Here is a 19,134-nt window from a genome sequence, read left to right on the forward strand (position 1 = left end):
CTGCAAGATGCAGGCCACATAAGCCGATCCACCCACTCCTGAAATAATTCTCTCCCTTGACTCTGCTGTTGAATGCTCCAAATCATGATTTAAAGACTTATAGTAGCAGATAATCCACCAGCAAGCGACCCCTGCCCCATGCTTCGGAGGAAGGTGAAAAACCTCCAGGGCCACTGCCAATCTACCCTGGAGGAAAATTCCTTCCCGACCCCAAATATGGCGATCAGCTGAACCCCGAGCATGCGGGCAAGACTCTCCAGCCAGACCCTCTGGAAAAAGGCTAACAATATCCTATCATTGACCCTTTGTACTAATTACCATTGTGGCACGTTATTGACCTATTGACTAAACCCGTTATCCTATCATACCATCCCCTCCATAAACTTATCTAGCTTAATCTTAAAGTCATGGAGGTCCTTCGCCCCCACTGTTTCCCTCAGTAGGCTGTTCCAGAATTGCACTCCTCTGATGGTTAGAAACCTTCGTCTAATTTCAAGCCTAAATTTCCTGACTGACAATTTATATCCGTTTGTCCTCGTGTCCACATTAGCACTGAGCGTAAATAATTCCTCTCCTTCCCTGGTATTTATCCCTCTGATATATTTAAAGAGTGCAATCAGATCTCCTCTTATCCTTCTTTTGGTTAAGGAAAACAAACCGAGCTCCTCAAGTCTCCTTTCATATGACAGGCTTTCCATTCCTCGGATCATTCTAGTGGCCCTTCTTTGTACCCGTTCCAGTTTGAATTCATCTTTCTTAAACATGGGAGACCAAAACTGCACACAGTACTCCAAATGAGGTCTCACCAACACCTTATATAACAGGACTAGCACCTCCTTATCTCTACTAGAAATACCTCGCCTAATGCATCCCAAGACCGCATTAGCTTTTTTAGCGGCCACATCACATTGCCTACTCATAGTCATCCTACAATCAACCAGGACTCCTAGGTCCTTGTCCTCCTCCGTTACTTCCAACTGGTGCGTCCCCAGCTTATAACTAAAATTCTTGTTAGTCATCCCTAAATGCATAACCTTACACTTCTCACTATTGTATTTCATCCTGTTACTAATACTCCAGTTTACAAGGTCATCCAAATCTCCCTGGAGGATATCCCGATCCTTTTCCGAATTGGCAATACCTCCCAACTTTGTGTCATCCGCAAACTTTATCAGCCCACTCCTACTTTTGGTTCCGAGGTCAGCGATAAATAGATTGAATAAAATCGGACCCAAAACCGAACCTTGAGGAACTCCATTGGTAATCACCCTTCAATATGACCCTCTGCAGTCTCCCCTTTAACCAGCTCCTTATCCACCTCTGGATTTTCATTTCGATCCCCATCTTTTCCAATTTAACCAGTAATTCCTCATGCGGTACCGTATCAAACGCCTTACTGAAATCAAGATATATTAGATCCACCGCATTTCCCTTGTCTAAAAAATCTGTTACTTTCTCAAAGAAGGAGATCAGGTTGGTTTGGCACGATCTACCTTTTGTAAAACCATGCTGTAATTTGTCCCAGTTGCCATCGGCCTCAAGGTCCGTAACCACTCTCTCCTTGAAAAATTTTTCCATGACTTTGCATACTACAGATGTTAAACTAACAGGCCTGTAGTTACCCGGGTCACTTTTTTTCCCCTTCTTGAATATAGGAACTATATTAGCTAATCTCCAGTCAAACGGTACAACCCCCGAGTTTAGAGATTTATTAAAAATCATTGCTAACGGGCTTGCAATTTCACTCGCCAATTCCCTTAATATTCTAGGATGAAGATTATCCGGGCCCCCCGATTTACTTCCGTTAAGCTGTTCAAGTTTGGCTTCCACCTCAGATACCGTAATGTCTACCCCCATATCTTCATTTCCATCAGTCCCTCTATCACTATTCCTCAGCCCTTCATTAGCCTCATTAAAGACCGAGGCAAAATATTCGTTCAGATATTGTGCCATGCCAAGATTATCCCTAATCTCCACTCGGTTTAAAGTTTTAAGCGGTCCCACTTCTTCCTTCTTGGTTTTCTTCCTATTTATATGGCTAAAAAACCTTTTTGCTATTGGTTTTAATCCCCTTCGCTAGGTCCATCTCCACCCGGCTCTTTGCCTTTCTCACTGCTTCCCTACACCCTCTGACCTCAATAAGGTCAGATCGCAGCGGCCCAGGAGCCGGCCAACAGGTCTGCTAACAGGGGAGTTTGAGTGGGAGTTCCCATTGGAGGAACCAGGTATTTGTGTTTGCGTCTGTCTTTGTGGTGCTTGTGTCTCTCTGTTGGGGCAGACTGCTGAGCCCTGATTAGGGGGCGGAGTACCTCCTTTCATGGAGGTACCCCTCTGCTGAAGGTTTCTAGGGATGACTGCCTTATTTCTTCTTCTGCGATAGGACACTTTCCCATGCCAGTTAGCAATAACTTTGCAGTACGCACACTAGCGGCATATGGGCCCGGGCAGCTTCAGGACACTAGCAGCAGCTGTGCTCTTTCTCCCTTTGTTACCCTCAGGAGTGAGATATCAGCTAAAATCACCAATGCCTGTGGAAAATGTTGCCAGCATTCAGTGCCAGTTCCCCTATGCTTTCCCCTAGTTTCATGCAACCAAGCAATTCCCTCCTCATTTCCCTCATCCCCAGCTGGCCATACTCACAATGGCTGATGCTGTGACTGGTGCCATGCACAAGCAATTGCAAACAAAAGTGAGAATGAGCATGTAGTGCTTAAAACTTCAGGGGAGCAGGGGGAGTGAGTTCTGCAGTTTTGCTTTCTGTAGTAAATATATTGACAATGGTATCTCTGTGTTTTTTCTGCAGCTGCTGCTATTGCAGCCTTGAGGGACTCCACCTCCATACTTGCAGAACGTCTGACCAGAATAAGAAGGAGAAAGAAGAGGACTTGGGATGGCATGATGGAATGCACAGGTGTATTCACAACCTACACACTACTGTAATAATCTTTGTGCAAAACATGCCTTGTAAGATATCATTTAAAAGCTAATAACTCAAAGGTCAATCTTATCTTGGTAAAATATATGTAGGAACTTTGTATGTGACGTTATAAAATTCCCCTGTATGATGATGTTAGCCCCAGGGAGAAGTCATCAAACAGGGCTGTCCTGAGCAAAGGAAAGTGTTTGCCTTAATTTGCATTTAAGCAGTAAATGTAGTCATCAAGCAGAAAGAGGGGAAGAGAGGAAACAAGAGGAAAACTACTTCTGAACATACACAGGTGAAAGAACCCATCAGGAAGCCTCCTTCCACACCAGACATGCTGTCTCCTTATGCTCAGCTGGAAATGCTTTTCAAAAGGGGGACTGAAACTATAAAAAGAGGGTCAAACCTCTCTCTCCCTGTCCATTTCACTTTTTCTACTTGAGAATACCAGAGAAACAGCTGCTGGACTTTGAGGAGGGGCCTGATCTGAAAAATTTGGTTAGTAATGCTGCTAGAAGGATGTGGTAAGGACTCCACTTTGAATCAAGTATAGTTTGTTAAGGTAGGCACTAGGGAGCATTTTATCTTTATTTTTCTTATAACCATTTCTAACTTTTATGCATCATTACGTGTGCTCACTTAAAATCTCTCTCTTTGTAGTTAAATAAACTTTTTTTCTTTTACTCAACCCTGCGGACATTAAAGACAGTCACAGCTTTGTGTACGCTGACCTGTGAAAACCAAGGTTGGCGTAGGAATAGCTGAAATGGACATGAATGTTCTGTCTACTTCATCAGTTCTGTTCTCTTAAGTATTAAGTTTTTTTTTAAATAGATTTGTTTTAAAATTTCACGATTTCTTCTTTACAGTGAATTCTGTTACAAAATAAATGTCTGTTGTTTTATTAGTTTGCAACATCTGCTACCGAGTGCTTAACAGGTCTGAAAGTAATCAATTACCTCTTACTAACAGTGTGACACAACTCACAGGATAAAACACAAACAAAATTAATAGATGTATTGACAATGTTATATTCCTAAATATACAGCAATCACCACACAATTCGTAACAGGCCACAAAAGAGCAGGGTGACGTAGAACACAGTACAACTAAATACATTTCTGTGGCTCACTGTTAAAATGGTCTTTCAAAGCCTCCCTAAGCAGTATAGCTCCATGTTGAGCTCTTCTAGTAGCCCTTGTGTCTGGCTGTTCAAACTCAGCAGACAGCACTCCATCTCTGCCCTCCATACCAGCAGAAAAGTGTCCCCCTTTGCTTCATAAATATTATGCAGGACAGAGTAGGCAGCTGCAACCATTAGGATATTTTTCTCATGAGGTCCAATCTTGTGAATAAACAACGCCAGTGTCCCTTTAATTGATCAAAAGCACATTGAACTGTCATTCTGCACCTGCTGAACCAGTAGTTGAATCATTCCTTGGTGCTGTCGAGATGGCTGGTGTACGGCTTCGCAAGCCAGGGGAACAACGGGTAGGCTGGATCTCCCAGGATTGCTATTGGCATTTCAACATTCCCAATGGTTATCTGCCTGTTGGGAAAGAGAGTCCCTGCTTGTAGTTTTCTGAATAGTTCTGTGTTAAAGATGCAAGCATCATTCATTTTCTCTGACTAGCCACATTGATGTCAGCGAAGCACCCCCAGTGATCCACCAGTGCTTGCATAACTATAGCAAATTAGCCTATTCTGTTGATGTAGTCTGTGGCAAGGTGGTCCTGGTGCCAAAATAGGGATATGCATGTCATCTATCACTCCACCACACTTTGGGAACCCCTTTGGTACAAATCCATTCACTACATTCTGCACGTTGCTGAGAGTCGCAGTCCTGCGCAGTAGGAGGCAATTAATGGCTGCTCTGCACACTTGTATGACAACAGCCCCTGCAGTGTATTTCCTGACTGCAAATTGATTTCTGACTGACAGGTAGCACTCTGGCATTCCAGGTTTCCACAACATGATTGCCACTTGCTTCAACACTGTCAGTGCGGCTCTCGTTTTGGTGTCCATGCAGTAGAGGGCTGGGGTAAGCTCGGCACACGGATTCAGGAATATTGCCTTGTGCATCCAAAAGTTCTGCAACCACTGCTTGTCCCCCCGCAAGCCTGCATTATGATGCATTCCCACCAGTCAGTGATCATTTCTTGGGCCCATCTGCAGCTACTTCATGAATGCCAGCAACTTTGAATTGGTTCTCACTATGTCCCACAGCAATCTGGCATCCAAGAAATCATCCTGTTCCCCACCAGTTTGGTTCTTCTTGCAGCTCTGCAAATAATTCATGATTGTGTGCTCTGTTTTTCCAACACTCATGGCAATGCAGAGCTGTGTAGGCTTCATGCTTCTGTCAGAGATGGTGGGCAGCAAGGAGGGCTATGCGAGTTTGTGGAATTTTGGGAAAAAAGGTGCAAAAATTATGGTTTACAGATGACATTATGGGAGGAGACAGTTGCACACTGCAAAATTGACCTCACGCTCCTCGTCACCCCTGTGCAACTTGTTTTGGCCCCACCAAGCACTGCCAAAACTTCCAAAAGACAGAGTGCTGCACTGTGGTGGGTTTCACACTAGGATACCTGCCCATCGTGCTCTGCACCACGCATCAGTGCAAACACTTCTTGTGAGTACATGTAGTGCCAATACAAGGAGCCAAGTACGCAGTCACACAAGTGATGTGCTAACGGTGACAACTTTATGATGACATAACTTGCATCGACATAAGTTTGTGGAGTAGAAATGGCCTCCTAAAGGGAGCTAGGTTCTTAGTGGCTTTCACATCAACAGAACTGTTAGTTACAGCTCCAGAATTTTTGATGATGCAAGAGCCTGAAAGAATAAAACTTCCTTTTCAGATATTAAGTTGAGTTTGCAGCACTAACTTTTCTTTTAGAAAAAGGCTTTTTTTCTACTTGTATAGTTGCAATTTCTATTTAGAACTAATTGAAATATAATACATGTAGAACACAATTTTCTTCTTAGTTGTTTTTCAGACTGTAATAGCACTTCAGGGCTTGTATCAGTTCAACACTAAAAAGTTAGGTTGACCTAGCTACGTTGCTCAGGGGTGTGAAGAGTCCCTCAAGCCGAATAGTTGAGCTGAGTTAACCTATGATGTAGGTCTTCCATTGATCTAGCCCCCACCTGTTGGGGAAGTGGCTTAATTACAGTGATGAAAGAACTCCTCCCATCACTATAGTGATTGTCTACACTGAAGCGCTATAGTGGCACTGCTTCAGTGGTGCAGCTGTGGTGCTGCAATATTTATAGTGAAGACATAGTTTTAGTAGAAAGCCCTGCCAGGGTGCCCTTGGGAAAGCATAAATTATGTTGTACGTTCATTAGAACTGATGATTGTAAGTAGTCTTATATGAAATACAACATCTGAACTGCAGAGACTTGTATAGTGTTTCTAATATTAAATACTCAACAGATGTGAAGTTAGAAGCAAGAAACATAATTAGCTATTGATATTTACAGCTGTAAACTACTAATAAAGAGATTGTTTTCTATTTTTTTCATTCTACTTAGTCAGCACTTACTTGCATATTAACTGTTCTATTTTAGTATTTCAGGCAGCTCTTAAGAGGAGCTGAATCCCCAACACGCAATTCAAGGTTTAGCAGGTAGGTGTGTTAAACCTTTTAATACATTTTCGTAATTGAAAGTTTTAAAATGTTTGTTTATGTCAGGGATCGGCAACCTTTGGCACGCGGCCCACCAGGGTAAGCACCGTGACAGGCTGGGCCTGTTTGTTTACCTGCCATGTCCGCAGGTTCAGCCGATCGTGGCTTCCACTGGCTGTGGATCACCACTCCAGGCCAATGGGGGCTGCGGGAAGCGGCGCGGGACGAGGGATGTGCCTAGTGGGCCGTGTGCCAAAGGTTGCCGATCCCTGGTTTATATGATTGAATCTTCTGTCAAATAAAGTACTGTTCAATGTTAACTTATTTAGATTTCTAAACTTAGTTTTAAATTTGTAGATTACTTACAGGAGCAGCAAGTAATACGTGAAGGAATATTTCGCTTAAAGTGTTTTTATTGCTCTTTTATTTAAAAAAATGGTATGAGATTCAGAAGTATAATCCTTTATTTTTGATATGTCAGAGTGAAAAACCCCCTCAAACTAAGGACATGCCCAATAACATTAAGATAACATGGCAATAGTGAGTTACACAGAAAGCTTTGGAGAACGCAAAATAGAAAGTTGACTCTGTAGTGTTTGACTTCCATGTTGAATCACTTTTTCCAGTAACTGTAGAAACCAGCCCATGTGAGCTATTTCAGCTCAATAGGATTCTGTGCAAACTGTAACAATTTCTCCCACTAATATTTAATAGATATAACACATTTTAAGCTCTGAATCTGATTTACTTTAAAATACCTATGATCTTGGGGTTTGGGAAGAAAAAATTAATATCTTTTCAATTCTGATTTTTTTTAAGTTCATTATTTATGATTCCAATATGGCTAAGCTTTAAAAAAAACAAAAACCATACAGTATACCCAGATTCCCAAACCTCTGGGTGTACCTGCTTTATTCCTATGTGGCAGAGGTATACAGAAAAGTATTAAAAATGTCGACATACTGGCTTTTAATGCATCAGAAACGCAACAAAATACAGTACCAATTTGCCAAGTGGAGGCCCAAAATGGTGGCCAATATCATTGTCAAGTTATGTTGTCTACTATTTATACTTCAGTTTCATGTTCCATTTGGATGAACATAATTCAAGTTTCACAAGTAACATGACTAAAGAACAGTCTGAGACATTGTAGAATGAGTTGGTGTTTTTAAAACACTGTTAGAAGTGTAGTCTTCTTCCTGTACTCTGTCTATCCAGTATGTGAGGGCTCCCGCATATCAGAAACAATGTTCTTAAAGAGAAATTATTGGTTATTACTGGTTTTAGCATGAATTTGCTTTAGTTCAACCACAAGTTATTGTGCTTGATGCAGGAATTACTGGGAAAATGTTACAGCTCATGTTATGCAAAAAGTCAGACTTGATAATTAAATGATCCTTAAAATCTGAATCAACATAAAAAGCCCTTTGCATCTTTAAAGTTCTTTACAAACTGTTTAATTCTTTTATAAAATGTCTACAGATTTTTCCCAGAAAACATTTTTTCTTTAAAGCGTCTATCAAGCAGGGTAAATTCTTGTATGAATCAAACCTGAATTACATCCTAAGATTCTGAATTTTCAAGCATTTATGTACATGGTTAACTTTAGGGATGAGGGTAGTCCCTTTTAAGCCACTGGAATTACTTAAATGCTTAATGTCACAAACACACTTACGTGTTTTCAGAATTGGGGTCTAAAAATCAAATGCAACTATCCCAACCAAATGCATGTGTATTGATTGGTCTCATGTAAATATCCAAAATTTACCAGATATTTTGAGAATATTTGTATGGAAATTGATAGAGACTTTTATAAATATAACAGCAGTCATGCTAATTGCAATGAAAGTTCTTGGCTGTTTGGTTTTGCTTTAAATAAATCTGTCTCTGTCTTTGGGACTCTCTCTCCTTGTGGGGTAATTTCTTGTACCTGTTGTTGCAGAGGTAGCCTGAGTTTGGATGACTTTCGGTAAGTCAAGATAATGTGCCATAATTGTTGCCTGTTAGTGTTAAATTGCATCCATCATGACTGCATCATACTGCCTTTATCACAGACATTGACTGTTTCATTTTTAAATACATGCAAACTCTTTTTGGGCTAAATTCATTTGAAACAGCAAACTAATTGCATGTTCATTCTCTAAGTTTTTAGCAAAGAGTGTATTGGTTTTGGTTTAATGACTATTTCTCATACACTCAAATATTAAAATATACAAAATCTTCCTGGCCTTTACCTATTTTGTTCTCTCATATTAACCTTAGCATAGTATGTCTCAAAGCTTTATTGCTGATAGTGTGCTGGTTATTTTGTAGACTTTACTCAGAGTTTTTTCCTTGCTCCTTGTCACAGGCTTCCAGATCCTGTCACTTAAAAAAAAAGGGGGGGGGGAGGGGGAGAAAAGAAAATTGTGCTGTCCACTGCATTAGAATATCAGGCAGCTCCTTCTTCCACTTTACTTGCATACAACAGGGGGTCATTGAGAGCACAGGAGAGAGAGGCTCTATGCTCTCAGTCGTGGTGCCCAGCTCCACTTGGGCCTGCAGCAGCCCTGGGCTAGATCATGCTCAGTGCTGATGGAATCTTCAGAGATTCTACCTATAAAACTCTAGCAAGTCTCTGCTGAGTAGATTCAATCCATGATTGGTGAAGACCTATAATTGGGCCAGATTTTGTCAGGGAGAGCGAAAGTCACATTCCTGACATAAACCCCACAGCAAACATCAAGTTCCTGTTCCAAAACGTGGGGCGCTAGATTTTCTCAATTATTTTAACATTGGCAAAACAATACATTTTCCTCTAGCCTCGTTCTTGGAAATGGCAGAACGGTTTTGGCCAACTGCTTCCACAAAATTCAGCCTGAGGCAGACGCCTATCTGAAAAAACTCAGTACAGATGGTTAAACTTTGGCAAAATTATAAGCAAATATAATTAGAAAATAAACATTGAATGCTTTTAGTTTGTTAAAATGTTCATTACTACTTTGAATCCCAAATAAGCTATCCACTTTTTTCACAATTTTCAGTTTTGCAGTTCATCTTACAGATTTGTAACAAGCTTTATGAAAACCTCAGATAGCTATATTCATCAGGAATATGTCCCCTCCTGTCCCAATAGGGTTTGTTTAAACTATTAATTTGTACATTTCTAGTACAAGAAATAAAAGATTTCTTTTTCAGGTCTGGTGTAAGGGCAGTATATATGGTGTGCATGCATTGGTGTGCTGTAACGTGTCTATAATGAAGAATGCAGACTTCATGCCTAACGCCTCTGCCCTTTTTACTTGAACTTTCTGCCTTTGGATACTCTTTATCATAAGTAGTTCTAGCTTAGAACAAGACTTAAATTTGCATCAAGCCTTCATCTCTAGGGCCAATTGCTTTCTTGAGCTAGGAGTCTTCATCTGCTTTTGTTTTCCTTCATGTTTTGTAAGTTCTGACCCTCCTGCCTGGCTTTCTGCCTACTCTCCCTGCTGCTTTGAATTAAGTCACAGTCCATCTTGCATCACATGTATCTGTATAAATGCCTTGATGTTTGTAAAGAAAATAGTGTGTTTAAACATGCAGTACTTGACAAATATGGATGAACGCTTTGATGCCAGACTGTTGTGTTGCTATAATCACGTGTTGAAAAGGTTATTGTCATTCCTTGCAATCTTTTAATTAAAAAAGTTGTCTTAGGAAGTTAGTGTTATGAAAATAGATTGTTCTGTGTGTTTCATTCCAAAGTAATGCTGTAATAAGAACATCAGTGTTAGTTGATAGCTGAAATTTTATTCCATGCCCTGGAAATGCTTTTTTAAAATCATTTTCTTCCTCCCTAGCAGATGAATTTTACTGATAAATTTTAAATTGTTCTGTAATAAGCAATAAAGACAGTGAATCTATAATACTAAAAAGTGTAAACCTACACATCAGTTCCATACTTCATCCAACTGCTCACTCTTATCTCTAAATTATATACGGTGGCTAGTACTACAATTTGCCCTGTACTGTGAATTTTGTTTTTGTATAATCCTTAGGGCCACACAGAAAAGAGGAGAATCATTTGCAATCAGCAGATTAGGCAGCAAAATTAGAGGAGTATTCAAGAGCAACACAATGGAAGGAGCTGTGCTACCTAACTATGGTTTAACTGAAGGAGAGGATGATTTTGTGAGTAGAAATTTTACATTTGTCCTAAATCTCAGGGCTGTTTGTTTTCCAGAATCTTTAAATACTTTCAGCTTCTGTCCCTTCTTTTCCCTTCCTTTGCTCCTGGTATATTGTGGGCTATTCCACTGGGCCATCCTAGGGGTCACAGCATTTTTCCAGCTTCCTTGTTCTCTTAGTACTACTCAGTTATTTACCCAAATCTTGTGCTCACTGAGTATCTCCCCAGTTAAAGTAATTCCAAGAGTTAGTTGCTGGGGTAAAGAGAAGTATTAAAAAGTGATGTTCTCTTTATGAAAGTAATCTTTGTCAAGTAGTCTTATGAGCAGCTGTTACTTTTCAATCTAGTAAATATTTGCAGTAAAGTCCTGAGTCCTTTCTGCGACCATAGGGCTATCGTGATTCAGGGCCAGATCTTTAGTAGCTATTTGAATAATATCTCTCACAATGCTGCTTTTATACTAATGGCTAAAATATTTTTCTGGTTGCATAATTGGTACATAAACAAGTATCCCTGAAAATGTACACAACTGTGTTTTGCTCCGTAAGTCTAATTCTCAAAGATTTATGAAGTAGAGTATGTTTTCGTAGCATTTCAGAGGAAACCATTGCTGGAGGGGTGGGTTAATTAGTATGTGTTCCATATATATAGTGTTCTATTCCAGCTCTTGGTGATAGGCAGTGGTAGAAGCAACCTATGATAAAGCTATAGAAACTGGATGTCTGAAAAATTGGTAGTGGTTAGCTGCCTTTAAGCTATGTTACTGAAGGCCAGGTGTACGTCTGACCCTATGCTGGAGAGAGGAGATCAAGGATTTGAGGTTAAAGGATGGAAGTTTGAGGGAACCACGCTGTTTTCTCTGTACACATGGGCAAAATGGAACATTGCCTGTAAGGCTTAAGAGCATTAAGACTACTTCCAACTTTTTTCTTTTTGTGGGACCATCTGCTTTGTGGGGTGACATCTTGTAGTAAATCATGTAAAAATTCAAAATACAGTATTAGTCTGACTTCAGCTCAGATAGTGGGATCACTTACTCTGCTGTTTCTTGACTAGAAGACAATTCATTTTTCTTGTATTTTAAAAGAAAAACCTTAGTTTTGATTTATTGCAGAAATCCCAGTTCTAGGTGGAACTGAGCTAATTGGATTTTTCATAGTTTTTATATTTGATTACATTTTTCAAACTTTTACTGCTAGATGATGGAAAATTGGTTTAGTGATTATGGCTAATATGGAGCAGATAGGACACTGCCTAAAATTGTAAATCTGTCACAAGTTCCTTAAAAACACAGATATGGTGACACAATAAGATGCGTAAGATACAGTAGGAGAAATCATCATTAAAAAAATCTCTCAACCCTGGTCTCCCTACGGCTGTTTTGCAGAGGGAAATAAATTGAACTAATGTGTTCATATGTATATTCGGCATTCACACTGCCTTGGTCTCCCTGGTCCTAGATGAGCTGTTTACCCTGGAAGAACCATGTGAGTCAGTAATTCATGCTTGCCACAGCTATTTTGCCAGTCTTCAGGCTTCTCTTGCAACTAGATTTTTTTTTTCTTGTATACCAAACAGCAACAGCAGTGACTGAATAGCAAACTGGCTGTCAGGAGGTTGATGCCGTGGTATCCATGGCACAGATGTGGGCAAGGAAATATGAGGACGATATGGGAAGTGAGGGAAATTTAAGTTGGTCACGAACTGCTTGATGGTCATGAATTTTTAATTACAACTCTACCCCGATATAATGTGGTCCTCAGGAGTCAAAAAATCTCACTGCCTTATAGGTGACACCGTGTTATATTGTGTTTGGTCCGGTACGGTGTACCCGACTGGACTGGCTTCCCCGGTGGTGATTTAAAGGGCCTGGTGCGCCAGCCGCTGCGGGGAGCCCCGGGCCCTTCAAATCACCCCTGGAGCTCCGGCAGCGGGGCTCAGGTGGTCATTTAAAGGGCCTGGGGCTCCACACAAATTCGGATATAACGTGGTAAAGCAGCAGGGCTCGGGTGGCGCTTTAAAGGGCCCAGAGCCTGGGGCTCCCTGCTGCCTTATCGCGTTATATCCGAATTTGTGTTACATTTGGTCGCGTTCTATCGGAGTAGAGGTGTATTTAAATTTATTTCTGTTGTGATTTCACCTGAATTTATGGAAATACATTGATTTTTAAGTCATGTGAATTTGAGACTTGCTATGGCACTTACAACTATTTCACTGTACATTACATTTAAGCAAATTTGTGCTATGTTCTTTAATGCTGTACTAGTCCATTTTCCACTAGTGGAAAATAAAAGTATAAAAGGCTTACCTGAATTTGAATATTTCATCTGTTTTTTTCCCCAATAACTCCTCCCCACTCAACTTGATAAAATGATAAAAACAGAATAATTGATTTCAGAATTCTATGTTTCCCCTTTTTCTTCAAGGATCCACAAGGTATAGGATAGCTCTTCAGACTATCATATCTTCAAATGAGCAGTGTTGCTGTGCTGTCTTGTAGAGTTTAGGTCTTGTGATGTCACTCGTCATTGGACTGTAGTCTGATGTTCGTCCATCATTGTTGATGAAGACCTCAACAACTCATTCTTTCGATGACCGGACTCTGTGCGTCCGAAGATGACTGATCAGTCCGATTCGGGCATGAAACGTCCTGTCACACGTTGGGCAGACATGTGATGGCACTGTCGATGATGTGCGGGCAGCTCTGGACTTGCGCAGCTCACGCTTTCTTTCAGCCTCAGCAGTACGCCTCGCCTCAGAGGTATTACTGCCTGTGTGAATGAGGCTGCGTCATGCTGGACGGTTCAGTGCGAGGGTTTCCCATGTGGCGGTGTTAATCTCAAAGGACTTCAGAGAGGTCTTCAGCATGTCCTTGAACCGCTTCTTTTGTCCTCCATGGGAGCGCTTTCCCTGGTCGAGTTCCCCGTAGAAGAGCTGTTTAGGAATGCGCTTGTCTGACATTCTCACGACATGTCCAGCCCATCTGGTCTGGGCTCTCATCAGCAGTGTGTGAACTGACGGCAGACTGGCTCTGATAAGGACTTCAGTATTCGGGCACTTTGTCCTGCCATCTGATTTTTAGAAGCTTTCGCAGACAGGAAGTGTGGAAGTGATTGAGCCTTCGTGCATGACTCCGATAGACAGTCCACGTCTCGCAGGCGTACAGCAGAGTTGGAAGCACCACTGCTCGGTAGACCTTCAGCCTCGTTGGTAGGCTGATCCCTTGACGTTCCCAGACGTTGGAGTGCAATCGGCCAAATGCAGAGCTGGCTTTAGCAATTCTGCACTTTACTTCTTCATTGATTGACACTGCTCGAGAAAGGGTACTGCCCAGGTACGTGAAGTGGTCCACTGTCTGAAGTCTCTGTCCATTTACAATGATGGACGGTTCTGAGTACAGAGTGTGGGGAGCTGGCTGGTGCATGACCTCAGTCTTCTTGATGTTAATGGTGAGGCCGAAGCTGTTGCATGCAGGTGAAAACTTGTCCATACTGGCTTGCATTTCTGGCTCTGTACTAGCATTCAGAGCACAATCATCGGCAAAGAGAAAGTCTCGAAGTACAGTTTCCTTCACCTTGGTGATGGCACGCAGTCGCCTCAGATTGAATAGTTTCCCATCGGTTCTGTACTTCAGGCCTACTCCTTCAGTGCAGTGTTGAAAGGCATCAGTCAGAGTGGCAGAGAATATCATGCTAAACAAAGTGGGTGCTAAAACACACCCTTGCTTGACACTGTTGGTTACTGGGAAGGCCTCAGATGTTTCACCGTTATCCAGGACACGAGCCATTATACCGTGATGAAATTGACGTACCATTTGTATGAATCGGTCTGGACAGCCAAATTTTGACATGATCCTCCACAGGCCCTGGCGACTGACAGAGTCGAACGCTTTCGTGAGGTCCACAAAAGTTGTGTAGAGTTTACGGTTCTGTTCTTGACATTTCTCCTGTAGCTGACGCGCAGCGAAGATCATGTCAATAGTCCCACGCCCCTTGCAGAAGCCGCACTGTGATTCTGGCAGTAAGCCCTGCTCCAGGTGAGTGATCAGTCGGTTCAACAAAACCCGTGCAAGAACTTTCCCCGCTGTAGAGAGCAGCGAGATTCCACGGTGATTGTCGCATACCTGGCGATTGCCCTTCCTCTTTTAGAGGTGCACGATGGACGCGTCTCTAAATTCCTGTGGAATGGATCCCTGCTTCCAGAAGGACTGAAACAGCTCAGTGAGTTTCCGTAGCAGCACTGGTCCACCGACTTTGTACACCTCTACTGGTATGGCATCTGACCCTGGGGATTTGCCACTTGACAGCTGGTTGATGGCTTTCTTCACTTCGTCCTCTTCTGGTGAAGCATCCATGGAGTCATTGACTGCAACCTGGGGCATCTTGTCTATGGCCTCATCATTGATGACTGAGGGGCAGTTGAGAACTGCTTCAAAATGTTCAGCCCATCTCTGGAGAATCTGCGTCTTCTCTGTAAGGAGCACAGTGCCATCAGAGTTCAGGAGGGGAAAGCTCCCAGAAGCCTGTGGACCATAGAGCGTGTTGAGGGCTTCATAGAACTGCTTATAGTCGTTCCTGTCCGCGTACGCCTGTATTTCATCTGCTTTGGCGCTCAGCCACAAGTCCCGCATTTTGCGCAGTCGGTTCTGTACTGTTCTGCGAGCGTTGATAAAGGTAGTCTTCTTTGCCGCTGAGGATGGATTGTTCTGATATGCGCGATGCAGGCGGTGCTTCTCAGCAAGTAAGGCCTGGATTTCTGCATCATTTTCATCAAACCAGTCTTGCCGCCTGCGTGTGGAGGGCCCCAATACCTTCGATGCAGCTGTATGGACAGTGTTGCGGAATCGCTCCCAGTCTCTCTCAGCGTCATTCTCAATACGAAGATCAGCAAGCTCGTTCTCTAGGTCTTCTGCTAGATTTTCAGTGATGCGGCTGTTCTTCAGCTTCGACACGTCGATCCTTTTGAGAGCCTTACAGCCTTGTGGTCGTCTCTTCGGCATGATACGGAGCTTCATTTTAGATACTATGAGCCTGTGATCTGTCCAGCAGTCAGCGCCGCACATAGCTTTTGTAACCCTGACATCTTGCCTGTCCCTTCTCCTGATGATGACATAGTCAATCAGATGCCAGTGCTTGGAACGGGGATGCATCCACGAAGTCCTGTTACAGGTAGGGAGGCGGAAGACCGTATTGGTGATCAGAAGGTCATGTGCTGCACAAGTTTCCAGCAGTAACAGACCATTGCTGTTACACTTTCCCACTCCATTTTTCCCGATGACTCCTTCCCAGGCTGCGGCATCACATCCGACTCTTGCATTAAAATCGCCAAGCAGGATCAGCTTGTCTGTGCGGTGAACTGATGATAGCAGAGCATCTAGTTCTTCGTAGAATTTATCCTTCACATCCTCTGGGTTGGTCATTGTGGGAGCGTATGCACTGATCAAAGTAGCTTGTTTTCCATTTTGAAGCGGAAGCTGCATTGTCATGAGACGATCATTCACACCCTTGGGGGGACTTGCAAGTTTCCGAACAAGATGATTCTTGATGGCGAAGCCAACTCCAGATTCGCGACGCTCATCACCGCTGCGGCCACTCCAGAAGAATGTATAGCCTCCGCCTGACTCGGACAGCTGTCCTTCATTAGCAAGGCGAGTTTCGCTAAGGGCTGCAATGTCAATGTTGTAGCGTGTGAGCTCTCTGGCGACAAGTGCTGTTCTTCTCTCTGGTCTGTCTGCCGTGATGTTATCCAGTAGTGTGCGCACATTCCATGTGCCAATGGTGATCAGTGTCACTCTAAGTTTTGTTTTTGTTCGACCGCTTTTATGGGATCCCCGCCAGCCGCGGTATGCTGGCCAGGGTAAGGTGAAGCAGGCAATGTTTAGGGCACCTTTTCTAGCCCCCTCCTCGTTCTACGGAGGTGAGCAGTGCAATCCTGAATAGGGCTGCTCAGTCACTCAACAAGATGCCGAGCTCCACCGCTGCTTCGGTCAGTGAGGAACGACCATTATACCTGAGCCGCCTGTGTGCAGGTCCGCGGCTACAGCTCCCAGTGTATCCACACCTGCTGCTTCGTTGCTCGCCCATCGCCACAGGACTTGATATGATGTGATATGATATGATGTCGAGACTTGCGCGTGAATTGGATTAAAGTGAGGGAGAGTTGCGCAACGTCAACCTCACTCTCTCTTCCCAGTTCCTATCTGTATCCAGTGGCAGGACAAGAGTCGAGACTGCTGGAGATAGGGCAGGGCGCCGTGGATGACCAGGACGCCTATGTGTCTTGTCGTGCTCTTGAGCGTTCCACAACACTTGCTGTCACCGCCTTCCTGACCATTGAACCAGGTTTCCTCAGTCAGCCGGATCCAGCCTTTGCATGCAATGGGTAGACAGGCCCTAACTCACCGAGGGTCTTAGACTCATCGGCTACCCTCACCTGGTTTAGCCCGCCAGTCGAGACGGTTTCCGGGGTGTGGCCGCCATCGCATGCTGACAGCTACTTGGAGCCACAGGTGAGAGCTGGGTGTCAAGTGGGGAGGTACTCCTAGGAGTACGACTGCTCCCCTATCAGAGATACTACCCCTCCCTGACAACCCCATACACCCCACTGTAGTCTAATACTCCCGGGGAAGGGGCAGAAAACAGATTGTCCAGTATTCTGCTCTTAAAGGATTAATTCTTATCCTACTAGGCTGAAATAAAACAAGAATGTATTTTTTCTCTTCTAATTTTTCAGCTATCCATGAAAAACGGAATTGTATTTGCATTTTTCATTCCTCAGTAAATCAACTCTTAAGTTTGATTTTTTGGAAAAACTACACATTTGTTAGAGAGTCTAACATCTTCGGTACAATGAGAGATCATAACAGAAATGTATAATGAGATTGTGTTTAAAGTTCTTTATATTTATTGAAATACATAGCTCCACATATGTATGTTACACTTCAGTCTTTTTTTAATTTAAAGACAAAGTTACAAAAGAAATTAATATACTACTTCACTATGTTGTTGAATTCTAGAAACGGATGATTGAGATGATGTAAGGGATAATGCTCTATAGAAAAGGCTGTTCATGTTGGAAAATAATTTGAGTGAGTTGCCAGTTACAGGGCTTTTGTGGGCAAAATGACCTGAAGCTCATTTTAGTGCAACTTGATAAGCTTGCTTGTAAAATCTTTATGGATTGTTGACTGATGCCACTTATGCCAAAGCAATATTATTTTTGCTGATAACAGAAATGCATAACTTGTATTTCTCTTTGAGTGTGTGCTCATCTCCATTCCATGTTAGGTGTGCATAAGCCGCATGCACTATTGCTGGAGATTTTTCCCTCAGTGGGATCGTTGAGCTGGCTTTAGCACCCTCTGGTGCCATGCGCTAATATAAGGGGCCCGGACAGCCCCTCTCCCTCTCAGTTCCTTCTTACCACCCGTGACGGTTGTTGAAACAGCTTCTCTTGCTTCAGCAATGTGATCGTTTAGTGTTTGTTTTTTGTTTTTTTTCCCTGCTAATCTGCATGTCCATGAAATCTGAGCCCACCTCCTTGGGTACTGCTTGTGAGTCACCTAACATGGAATGGACATGAGCAAGCACTTGAAGGAAGAACTGTTACTAACCTTTCCATAACTACAGTTCTTTGAGATGTGTTTCTCATTTTCATTCCATGACCCCCACCCTCCTGCGCTTCTGTTGGAGTGAGCCGGCAAGAGGGAACTGAGAGGGTGTGGGGCCAGTCCGGTCCCTTATACTAGCGCTTGAGTGGGCACTAGAGCTTGCCCGGAGGATACCAGTGGGAAAAATTGTTCTCCTTAACCTCCAAGGATAGGAAAGAAACAATGGTCTTAAATTGCAGCAAAGACCGTTTAGGTTGGACATTAGGAAAAGCTTCCTAATTGTGAGGGTGGTTAAACACTGCAATAAATTGCCTAGGGAGGTTGTGGAATCTCCATCACTGGAGATTTTTAAGAGCAGGTTAGACAAACACCTGTTGGGGATCGTCTAGATTATACTTAGTCCTGCCATGAGTTCATGGGACTGGACTAGATGACCTCTCGAAGTCCATTCCAGTTCTGTGATCTCAAAGAATAACAGTTACAGAAAGATTAGTAACAGTTCTTTGGTTTTTTTTCTGATTACTCTTACTTAGCTCTTACCTGTTTATAACCAGAATTACTTTTGTAATAGATCGGGAATAAAATAGATAAGTATCTGAAATGATTACTTTAAACAGCAGAAAAGTGCAACAGAGTGGTGAAATTTGGTATTTTAGGTGCAAAATCCTTTCTCTACCCCTTTCTACCCCTAACAAAATATAAAACAAACAAAAAAGCTTTGCAGGCACATAGGGACTAAAAGACAGTGGAACAGGTGTGCTCTTACTGTGCATGGCAAGGCCTGAAATATCGCTTTCCATTTACTAAGTGCCTA

At 42.8% G+C, this 19,134-nt stretch overlaps 1 protein-coding gene across 3 annotated transcripts in view; it reads left to right on the plus strand.

The window, feature by feature from the left end:
* Positions 1-19,134, plus strand: part of SNX14 (sorting nexin 14) — a 91,805-nt gene that overhangs the window by 36,592 nt on the left and 36,079 nt on the right. For 2 of the 3 annotated variants that reach the window (XM_039532545.1, XM_039532543.1), the window contains 3 exons: positions 6,503-6,561; positions 8,504-8,530; positions 10,581-10,713. In XM_039532545.1, the coding sequence (XP_039388479.1) occupies positions 6,503-6,561; positions 8,504-8,530; positions 10,581-10,713 (219 nt within the window). The remainder of the gene's footprint in view (positions 1-6,502; positions 6,562-8,503; positions 8,531-10,580; positions 10,714-19,134) is intronic. The other variant, XM_039532544.1, reaches the window with a different exon arrangement.

This window comes from Mauremys reevesii, linkage group 3 (genome assembly GCF_016161935.1).
Source record: "Mauremys reevesii isolate NIE-2019 linkage group 3, ASM1616193v1, whole genome shotgun sequence".
Lineage (NCBI taxonomy): Eukaryota > Metazoa > Chordata > Testudines > Geoemydidae > Mauremys > Mauremys reevesii.